The sequence below is a fragment of the Elgaria multicarinata genome, chromosome 3 (genome assembly GCF_023053635.1).
Source record: "Elgaria multicarinata webbii isolate HBS135686 ecotype San Diego chromosome 3, rElgMul1.1.pri, whole genome shotgun sequence".
Lineage (NCBI taxonomy): Eukaryota > Metazoa > Chordata > Lepidosauria > Squamata > Anguidae > Elgaria > Elgaria multicarinata.
In genome coordinates this window covers 5,639,837-5,651,182 of record NC_086173.1, presented here as the reverse complement: position 1 = coordinate 5,651,182, position 11,346 = coordinate 5,639,837, and the positions used below count along the sequence as shown (strand labels likewise).

Here is an 11,346-nt window from a genome sequence, read left to right as displayed (position 1 = left end):
TATTGCCTCAGTTTAGCAATCCTAAAATCATAAAGCAAGGATGGAGAGGAAATGGATTAAATTAAGCATTATGAAAGGAGGTAGGGGAAGACATACATCACAGTTCGTTCTTGGGCCCACTTTTCACCTAGGTGGTAAACCTGCGTGTACTACTTCTGGCTCCATGCAGGTGCTCGCATGACTAAATACTTCAGCAAAAAGCAATCCCTGCACATAGAAAAGTAGCATGTCAGGGAGAATACTTCTAGGCTAGCTTTCTCCCTGCCAGTTTTCTATGAGCACGGGCAGGGGCATTTTGTAGGGAGAAGCATTATAAGGGCCATCTGGTGCACAGGGCGTTTGGTGCACCCTCCTCTCTGGTACGGATAGGCACACGCCAGAATCCCACTACGACAAGCGTTTGGGGGAGGATTCAAGAAGCCTTTTTATGCTGAGCATAGAAACCCATTGCTTCCCTCACAGCAGGGTTTATCAGTTCCCACTTTAGAGGCACAAAGCAGCTTTGGAAAAGGGATGCTTATTTATCGCTTTCCACAAGAGAGCCAGTGCAGATTTCCCTCTGCATTGCTCTGTGGAATATTCATAGGGCTGCAATCGCAGAGGATGTGAAGGTGAAGGCGAAAGCGCATTGGGGGGGGGGTCCTCTAATGTTTGGGGGCAATCCTGTTTGCTCCCCACCTCAACGATCTTCCTGACAGCAAACCCATACAGAATTAATTGATACCAATGGTTTCTATGGTGAAAAAGTCTACTCCGCTGGGTGCTATCGACAGGCTGCTAGTAAACCAACGGGAGTTCATAATGTCATCAATCCTCAGTGCCCATTTCTATCATCACGGCAAACGCCAGCAAATCCCTGCTGATGCAATCAATTACTGCTGCGAAGGGACCTTACTCCTCAGCTAGCCCGCCATACAGAGAAATCTCACCTCACATCCCACGTGGTATCTTCCAGGGCTCATGAAATTGTTTTCGAGAGCACCCCTTCACCCGCTCCTGGGAACATTTGACAGTGTCACAACAACTAACATATCACAATTGATTATCTATTTGGCTAGAATGTGAGAGCAGCAGACACCATCCGGGGCTCAGTTGCTTCTGGAAAATAGAATCCATCTACCGCTGGAAGGAAGCTATACCACAAGCGTCATGGCCAGGCTGCTTAATATCACCTAGGAATATATTTCAGATCAGCAAAACAAATAAAAGACAATTCAGTACTAATGGGGGTGTAAAGCTGGTATCTCTCCATCCACCCACCCTATCTCAGGTAACAAGCACCCGTTCTTGAGACCTTGGTGTAAATTTGGTGCCAAATTTTGAGACCTCCTTTGGGCTGAGGCAAAATAATCTAATTGGGTAATTCAGGTTTCCCTAACCTGGTGGCCCACAGATGAGTTGGCCTACAACTCCCATCAGAACCACCACCCAGCATCCATTCTTTCGAAATGGTTCTCAACACCACATTCCTTCTTTGCTCACACTGCTTCTTGATCCAATCAGCTGTAGCTTTCCACGGTTTTATTGATCTTTGATTTGTACCCTGCCTTTCACCCAAGAAAAATGGCACTCAAGGTGGCTTACAATCATAAATAAAACTTGATTAAAACAATAAAACAAATGCATGAAAACACAATTAAAAACACAGCAATAGCGAAATAAAAACAACATCCAACCCGCTTACAAGACAAACGTCTACTGGAATAAATAGATCTTTGCCTGATGGCAGAACAGCCAAAAGCAAACCTAGCATCTCTTGGCAGGGAGTTTCACAACTTGGGAGCAGTCACCAAGAAGGCCCTCTTTCATGTCTCTCATCTCACACTATTGCCCCGCTTGTGCCCTCCGCTCCTCTGATGCCATGCTTCTCGCCTGCCCAAGGACCTCCACTTCCCTTACTCGGCTTCGTCCTTTTTCTTCTGCTGCCCCTTACGCCTGGAACGCTCTTCCAGAACACTTGAGAACTACAAACTCAATCACAGCTTTTAAAACTCAGCTAAAAACTTTTCTTTTCCCTATAGCTTTTAAATATTGAGTTTGTTCTGACTCTATACTGTTAGCTTCACCCCACCCGGTCCCTTTTTACACTTCCCTGTGCCTGTTTGCATTCTCTTTCCCTCCTCATTGTTTACTACAACTTTATTAGATTGTAAGCCTATGCGGCAGGGTCTTGCTTTTTACTGTGTTATCTGTACAGCACCATGTACATTGATGGTGCTATATAAATAAATAAATAATAATAATAATAATAATGTCACCACCAAACACACCTCGAAAAGTGGCAGTCTCAAAAGAAGGGTCTCTCCCAAAGATCTTAAAACCCAAGCAGGCTCATATGGGAGAGTGTGGTCTTTCAGGTAGCCAGGTCCCAAGCCATATAGGGCTTTATAGGTTTCATAACCAGCACTTTGAATTCTGCGTGGAAACAGACCAAAGCTGTTTACAGGCCCTGATTAACCATCTAGTTGCAGCATTCTGAACCAGCTGAAGTTTCTGAACAGTTTTCAAAGGCAGCCCCGCATTGAACATGTTACAGTAGTCCAAATGGGATGTAACTAAGGCCTGCGTGACCATGGCCAGATCAGATGTGTCTCGAACTGTATATCACTGAATGATACCTGACATGTTGATGTCACAAACTGCTGTAAAATCCATGTAGGTTGCTGAAGCCCATTGCTTTAAAGCAGCCTTCCTCAACCTGGGGCGCTCCAGATGTGTTGGACTGCATCTCCCAGAATGCCCCAGCCACCTGGCTGGGGCATTCTGGGAGTTGTAGTCCAACACATCTGGAACACCCCACGTTGAGGAAGGCTGCTTTAAAGCAACAATGTGGATAAGTGAAACCAGAGACAGCAAGGGCAAAGGAGGAGGAGGAAAATGGTACCACATAGCAGCAGTGGCCAGGGGAACAAATTAGCACTGAAATAATGCAATCGTTCAATGGGGTATCAGACGTTCAGATTTCAGGACAAATATTGAAATAAGAGAGTAATCAGTGCAGCCTTACTTTCCTACACAAAAGGCAAGGAGCTGGGGAAGCCATTGAAGGAAACCATTCCTCGGACACTAGAATCCTATTCAGCTGCCTTTCTAGCTTCCAACATGGCACTAGACATTGGCTTCAAGCTTAACTGCTCAACCATAAGGACTGGAAACTTGTTTCTTTTTAATCAAAAGAAGACAGGTGAACTAAGGCATCTCAATTCTACATTGTTAGGAAGACCCCCACCCACCCCAAACACATTTAGTGTCTATTATAACATGCTATGATCCCACAGAAGCAGAGAGAAAAAATAAAGAAAACGATATTGGGAGCAAAATTCAGCTCAGATGATGATGATGAGTATCAAATCCTACCGAGTGGAAAGATGTACTTGAAAAATATGCCACTCTCAGAAGCCAGAGGGTCAGTCAAGGCGTTAGCTGCCCATGTAGCACCTTTCCCTTCCCTACAACTACCAATATCAGGATAAATTAGTAAAATAGTAAACAGTCAAGCAAACTAAGAATTATAATATTAATTTTAAAAAGCAACTATGCATTTTTTTATACAAGTTGCAGAATTTGACGTTTGTCAGTATGGGATTGACTTGCTTGGGCACAGAATTTTAGGTTGTTTCGAAGCTTGGAGTACAGACAGTTTATTTAGAGTATTTTTATCCCGCACCTCAGCCAAAAGGCTCTCGGAGCGGCTTACAATGTATCAATAAAGAAGACAGTCCCTACCCTCAGGCTTACATTCTAAAAAAAAGACACGACACACAAGGAAAAGTGGATGGGGAGGGAAGAGGGAGAAAATAAAAAGAAAATTAAGGAGACTGTTTAGGCTGGTGGGAAGGCCCTGCTCCGTCCTCTCATCTCCCAATGGAGGGGCAAACCAACAGCTCCTTCTTCCCCACAAGGTGAAGATGTTAGCCCTGTGGGGTGGGGGTGTCCAACTGAAGCAGGCTCCGATGGTCCCTGCCTGCTCCAGTCTCCCTCGCATCTTCTTCCCCAGTTCTGATAATAATTCGTTTGATTAGCAGGTCTATCAAGGTCTGCAACCATTCTGCATCAAATCAAATCATCCAGCGTGGTGCGTCCCCCTGCTAAATTACAGGGCAGCTCAGCTGCTTAGCAGGGAACAAATTTCTCTCAAAGACACCTTTGCCTTGAAAGTCCACACTTCCCTCGTACCCGGTTTCACATAAGGACCCTGTTAGTAAATTGCGTCCAGCCCCGGTGCTCACTCGAGTTCTGCTGCTTCCAGGATTTATGGGGTGGGGTGGGGAGTGGAGGAGAACATTCAAGAGACTCAGCGACATTGGCCCAACCTTGGCACGTCTAGCTAAAAAGAATTAATGCCTTCCATCGCCACCAAGTCCCAACGTTCCGTAAGAAGAAAGCCACAGAAGACGGAAGTGACATATTTTAATTTCAATCACACACAAAAATCCACACATGATATCAAGCTAGAAAAAAAAAGGGGAAAAAGCACAATCCGGTGCCACACCTTAAAACGTGAGAACTCGGCACGAGAGGAGCCCTCGTGAAACCAACCTTATTTTGGTCCTATAAAGAGTTTTAAAAGCAAATTAAGTTACACGGGAGAAAGTATATTGCTCCATTTCTCGCCTCGCCCCCGTCTCCCCCCCAGCAAGTAGAGATGCTGTCTTTGGGAGAGAGAAAAAAGAAAAATGAAGGGAGCTCTACAGCTACAGTTTGGGGAAGAGGTGGATTCACTGTGCCATTACAGACACAAAGGTGACCCCGCACACCCAGCAGGGATACCCCCATGCCTTGAAAGTTGTAGGTAGTTCCCCCATCCCCACCCCACAAACCCATTAAAAATTCTGAAGGACAAATAAAGGTTAAGGCCTTTGGAGGACAGAATTGGGGGAGGGAGGGGGAGAAAAGGTTGGGAAATGATGACCACTGGAGCCCAGCCTCTGTCTCCTCTTGCTTCTACTGTTCGTTGGGGTTTGGATTGGCGTCAGGATACTTGGTGAGGTCAAAGGTCAAGACCTTGCTGATGACACAGTCTCCTTGCTGTGAGGCAAAAAAAAAAAAAAAAAAAGGGGGGGGAGAGGAATCATATGATAGCCACTCACTGCCTGGGTTCACATGACACGTTAACCCAGGGTGGGTTATTGTGGTATCTGAACACAGCGCATTTTCCACAGTGTATTCCACAGGTTAAGACTTTCCTCTTTGCCCAGGCATATGGCGGCACATCCTAATTACCCACATGTTTAGTTTTTAATCGGTTTTTAATGCTTTATGTGTGTATGTTCTGTGTTTTAGAGTTTTAAATTTTGTATACTTGTTTTTACCTCAATTTTAGAATTTCTGTAAACCGCCCAGAGAGCCCTGGCTATGGGAGCGGTATGTAAGTGTAATAAATAAATAAATATTTGTTAACCATGCAGTGTAGTTTCTTTTTCTCGAACAAGTCACCTTGAGAACCCATTGCTTGTTGTTAGGTTGTTCAGGATGGACAACAAACCACACTGCATGGTTAATGAGAAAATGTGCAGCATTCAGACAACACGATAACCTACCCTGCGGGAGAAGTGCTGCATTCAGACAACACGATAACCTACCCTGCGGGAAAAGTGCTGCATTCAGACAACACGATAACCTACCCTGCGGGAGAAGTGCTGCATTCAGACAACACGATAACCTACCCTGCGGGAGAAGTGCTGCATTCAGACAACACGATAACCTACCCTGAGGGAGAAGTGCTGCATTCAGACAACACGATAACCCACGGTTCAACAACCCACTCTGAGTGGGTTAGCATGTTGTGTGAACCCAGCCACTTTCTCCCAGCTCAAACAGACTGCTGGAAATGTATTTATTTTATGTAGGGGAGACATGAACACTAAAAGGTTCAGCTTCCAGGGTTCACTCTTATCCTTGGCTTAGGGAAAAGCTGCTTGAAAGACAGGGAGGGAGCAGTTCTTTTACTAGAACAATAGAGTTTGTTGATCTTAGGCTTACAGCTGCACTCCTCTTATTTTCTTTATTTTGAAAGAACTTCTACATCGGTCCTTTAACAAAACAAACCCCCCTCTGTTTTCAGCCATGCTTCTGCTTTCTCTCAAAAACAAACCAATGTCGATAGGAATGAATAAAGAACAGCGCCTCTGAGCATGGATGGAGTAATGTTTCCCTCACCACTGAGCAACTGCAATCCGTGTGTCGCCACCGGCATAGAAGTGAGCGGTGCACAGCTTCCTTTCAGGACAGATGATGGATAGGGCAAGTATGCGGAGTCTTACAATGGGACTTAGGCAGGAGAAATCCCCAATGTGTTGTGCCTACGGCTTAGCTCTGCCTCCTAAACCATCGCCTTAAAACAGCGCCCCAAATGCCTTCCTCAACCCTACAAGGCCGTTCAGCCTTGCTTCATGCCTCAGATCTCTCCATCTTATGGAATCTGCATGGGAACGGTGGCGGGGATAAATAGTTCATTGCCATTAACAGAGGCAGGTGGGGCTCAGGCCTGGAACGCTCCTGCCCTGCCTCCATTCCATACCTCTGGGTAGACACCAATGAGGCTCTCGGCCTTGGTGTAGAACTCCTCCTTCAAGGAAATAACGATGGCCTGGAAGTTGCAGGTAGACTGCTCCTTGATGTAATTTGCCACCTGTGCAGAAGGCAGAGGGAGGGGGAAGAGTGAATAGAACTGCCCTGTCCCACGCCTCCTCCAACTATGTTCAAAGCTGGGCCAGTCACGTCCAGTGGCCCATTCCATCTCTCTCTCTACAGACCTTCCCAATGTTGGTATTGTCCAAAGCGGCGTCAATCTCATCCAAGACAAAGAACGGAGCCGGCTTGTAGCTGGGGACAGAAGAGAGGCACGGGCAGGTGAATGTATGGAAGCGACCTTATGCAGAGACATCTAGTTCCGTATTGCCCACTCTGAGTAGCAACAACTCTCCACTGCCAGGGGTGGAGGCCCTTCCTAGTACACCCAGGATCCTTCCACTGCCGATTGAGCCTGAGACCTTATGTGCATTTCTCCCACTGTGCTCTGAGCACACACACGCTCTGTACTCCTCAACAGCCAAGTCTGACAAGAGAGACCCCCAGGGTCCATAGGGGAATAGCCCAACCCTGTGCTATAAATACAAGCTCATGGGCTGTTTGTCTCTATAGAGTAATGGAACACAGTGTTGCAGATGGCATTGTTTCACACTCCCTTTTAAAACAAGGGGGCAAGTCTCTAGCCCGGCTATTTGTGGAACTATTTTTGGAAACCCACAATTGCCATCTGTAAAAGATTCCCCTGTTTGGTGGGTGGAGGATCTGCATCATCCACATCGATCCGTCCCTCCGATACACCGGCCGCCTTGCCCAAATTCCCCTGGGCCAAATAAAGAAATCCTGGGCTAAAGTGTGGATTCTTCAGCAAAGTAAACAGGAAGAGGGTCCCAGAACCGTCTCCAGCACCTTGTCTCCCTGCCAACGACCCACCCGAAAGAAGTCTGGATCCATGCCTCCTTCAGAGACCAGTACGGACAAGGCCTTCTTAACCCGGAGGCTGACCTCACCTGTGGATGGCAAAGAGCAGAGCTAAGGCTGCCACTGTCTTTTCCCCACCAGATAAGTTGTCCATGGGCCGGAAGCGCTTGCCGGGGGCGACACAATTGTAATTGATGCCATCCAGGTAGGGCTCCTCAGGGTTCTCGGGGCCCAGGAAGGCCTGCAGAAGAAGGGCAGAGAGAGACCATCAGAAATCTGAACCCCAGTAGCCAATCTCTGGGAGCCATCTTTCACAGTACTGGGGAAACAGGGCTATACCCTGTTCAGACAGGCTTTTAAGAGGGAAGATGGAAGGCTGGATGCATTGGGGTTGTTGTTGTTGAACCTCTTTCAGACCGAGGATCAAAACCCATTTTGGAAGACGCTCTCAGGGTGGACGGGGCCCAAGGAAAAAAGGAGGACCAAAATCCCTGAATATTGTAGCTGAAAGCTCTGACTGCCGGGAACTAAACCGTAGAAGAGGCATTTCCACCTTTGAGAATGCAAAGAGGACAGGACTAGAGATGTAAAATTTCCAGAAATTTTGAAGCCATGGGGGGGAAAACGGTTTTCGGAAAAATTGAAATTTTCGGAAAAATTGAAATAATGCAATATTAGCACTTTTTACAGATTGAAAGTCACTTTGTTACTTTAGTAACATACAATGTAATTATGTCCAAGTTGGTTTGGCATAAAATTATTACATTTGGTATATTAAAAGTACAGTGTATTCAAACAATTATTACAAATTTAATTTACTTTTAAAGTTTTTTAAAACTTTTTTTTTTTTGGTAACAAATGGAGCTACAAGCTCCTGAACTGTTAGGAACACCTGAACTGTAAGGAACCTCTTTGGTTCTGCCAGTTTATGAGGAGCAGGCAAAAAATCAATTTAAAACAACAGAAGAAACCACCAACATTAGTAACAAAGAAAAATATGTATGTTTCCGCTAGTCCTCCAGTGTCAAGACATAAAGCCCCCATTCCCATAAAAAGAACTGAGAAAAAATGGGAAACCAAGATTCAATGAATATGCATGAAACTTAATCAGACTCATTTTCTGACCTATAGCTATCACGATCAGTTTCAGCTCGGTTTCAATGGCAGTGCTGCCCCCTAGAGGCAGAAATGCATCTTGCTCTTGCATTTGAGAGTTGTAGTCTCAGTTTACAACCTAGGAATTGCTTGTCCTTGGTGCACAGACATTGTCGTAATAATCTGATACTGAACCGTTTTTAGAAATCATTTGGAGAAGTAAATATCTGAACACCTTGTCCTAAACATTTTATTCATCATGCTAAAATAAAACATCCCATAATCCGTTTTTTCTTCATTTTTTTCAATTTTTCCAATTTTTTTGGGGGAAAACTAAAGAGGCTTTGGGGGGAAAAAACCATTCCCCCCCCCGAATTTTTCCGTTTTTTTCCCGGGCCTTTTCATCTCCAGACGTGACGGGACTTCAAAAAACCAGAAAACCACCCAATGCTCAGTGGTTGGGAGGAAGGGGTGTGGCCATCTGGGGAACCCCTGAGGACCAGATTGGCCCCTGGGACTAAGGTTCTGCACCCCTGTGTTAGGGCTCGCTACTCCAAGGATGCACCAGGAAAGGGTGGGGAGAATAGCTCAAGGACTTCCTGGTGAAAAGAGTTATATGCCACATAGACTCATATGGATTGTTATCATACATTCAGAAAGGCAAGAAGTGTGACCTTTATTCCCAAAAACGAAAGAATGAATCAAGTTCCTAGGCCATACGGCTGAAGGAGAACCCCACTGAGGATTTGCGGTGGGGTGATGATAATGCCAACCCTCTATTTGAGGAGAAGGGAAATTGAGGGTTGTGTTAGGTCTTCACAAACAGGCGATGGTGCTACAGCAGACGACCTGACAGGGGCAATGTGTAGAGTTCCTCAGGCAGCTAGTGATACATGCACGGAACTGCCTGTTTCCTCACAAGCATGACTCTTTCTAGATTAGGGTGACTGCCAATTGGTAGAATTTGTCTGAGGACAATGCAGAGCAGTGTTTCAAAGCGCAACACATGGATAAACAGCATATTTTGCATACGAATAAAAAGAACAGCAGCTAGGCTGTAATCAGTCTTTTGGGGTGTTGATGTTTTAGAAGGCAATTTTGCTTGCCACTGGAAGGCAGATTTGCATGAATAAAGTTTCTATAGCCTGTTTGCGGTGAATTCCCTAAATCTGACTCCCATGGAAATGGAATTTTGATTTCCAATTTGCAGCAAATTGGCTCCCAATTACAAAAAAAAAAGGCTTTGCCAATTACGGGGAGGAGAAAGCACACACTTCGTTCTTTGTGGACTCCATCTCATTTTAAGACGTGGCATCCATTATAATAACCCAGAAATATTCAAACATCACGGCCTGAAGGCATCTGACTGGGTTCATGACTTGCTCTTTCATGAAATGCTCTTTCACAGAAATGCTACATTTCTGTGGAAGTACTTAAAGAGTACAAAATGTGATACTGGGTGCAGAATTCAGCTTCCTCGGGATCTCTACATTTCTTTGACAACAACAATAACGCGGCAGCAAGTTGCTATCCCTTCTGGTTGAGGAGATAGATTTGACAGCGTGTGGCCAATGCTTCCTGATATATCAGACGGCAGAGAAATGGCTGCATAAAGAGGGTGGGGTGGGGTTTCAGTGCGCTGCACAGCAACTTGCCCATCCCCACAATGAACAAAACAGAATAAATAGTGCAAAAGAGCAAACGTTAGCGGTGAAGTGCGAAGCAAAGTAAGGAAAGATCTGTACACAAGTTGCAGAATCAAACTTTTCTTGACTCAGAATTTAGATTGCCTGGATGCCCTGCGTTGTTGTTGAAGTATGGATGACGCCCAGCCCTGTCCTAAGCCAGTGGGTGTCTTATGGCAAACTAGGGGTGTCCTCACCTGGGCGCTGCTGTTTCGTGACAGGGCTTTGTAGATCTCATCAATGTTGGTGGCCACCGACTCAAAGCAGGAGTTGAAGCGGTCGAAGCGCTCCTTTTTGATCTGCTCGAAGGCCTGCTTGGCTTTCTTGGCACGCTTCCGGGCAGCCTCAAATTCTATCCAGGCACAGGGAGAGGAGCAAAGGTGAACGTTTCCCAGATCTCCAGTTCAAGTCCCCCAACCCTCCAGCTAGCCAGGAGGCCACAAGGGCCATCCCATACCATCGGAGGTCTCCTGGAACTTGTCCCGCACGCTCTCCAGCTTCTCCATGGCCTTCATGTTCGGGGCAGCGATTCGTTGCAAGATGCTTTGCTGCTCGTTCAATTTCTGTTGCAGCTGGTTCATCTCCTGCTTGATCTCGTCTTCAGCCTGGACATCCTGCAAGGAGAACGACAGGAGGAGGTGCTGGGAGCCAGAGAATCGAGGGATTTCCCTCCCCCCCAAAGCCCCAGAAACTTCAACAGGGGCTAGGCACGTCTGCCTTTGAAACCATCAGGGAGGGCAGCTGCTCCACCTGCCCTGTGATGCAGGACTAGGCTGGAAGATGGCTTCCTAATGAGTAGCTGCCACCACTCATTTTATCCAGCCAAATTCTGGGGCAAGGGAGAATCCCCAGACCTCTGGGGTTAAGGGTGGGGGAATGCTTTCAGTCTCCCCTGGGACAGAGTCCAATTTGAGTCTCTTTTACCTCCCCTTTAAATGCAGCCTGTAACGTGGACAAACAGTATGGCATGAAGAGGGGGAAGGCCAGAGTACACAATCAACCCCCAGACTCCAACTTAAAGGCTTGATAAAAAGAAAAGGATGCAGGGAAGAGGGAGAAAGTCAAGAAACCAAGGTTAAGACAAAGGAAACGTGCTACTCTGTAGATATCAACGCTA

The 11,346-nt window shown here is 46.1% G+C and overlaps 1 protein-coding gene across 1 annotated transcript in view; it reads right to left on the bottom strand.

The window, feature by feature from the left end:
- Positions 1–4,393: 4,393 nt before the first annotated feature.
- SMC1A (structural maintenance of chromosomes 1A) overlaps positions 4,394–11,346 on the bottom strand; it is a 36,070-nt gene continuing 29,117 nt past the window's right edge. Inside the window, exons 20-25 of the mRNA XM_063119138.1 lie at positions 10,687–10,834; positions 10,427–10,581; positions 7,539–7,690; positions 6,756–6,825; positions 6,521–6,631; positions 4,394–5,028 (exon numbers count right to left, since the gene is read on the bottom strand). Of these exons, the coding sequence (XP_062975208.1) occupies positions 4,945–5,028; positions 6,521–6,631; positions 6,756–6,825; positions 7,539–7,690; positions 10,427–10,581; positions 10,687–10,834 (720 nt within the window). The 3' untranslated portion in view covers positions 4,394–4,944. The remainder of the gene's footprint in view (positions 5,029–6,520; positions 6,632–6,755; positions 6,826–7,538; positions 7,691–10,426; positions 10,582–10,686; positions 10,835–11,346) is intronic.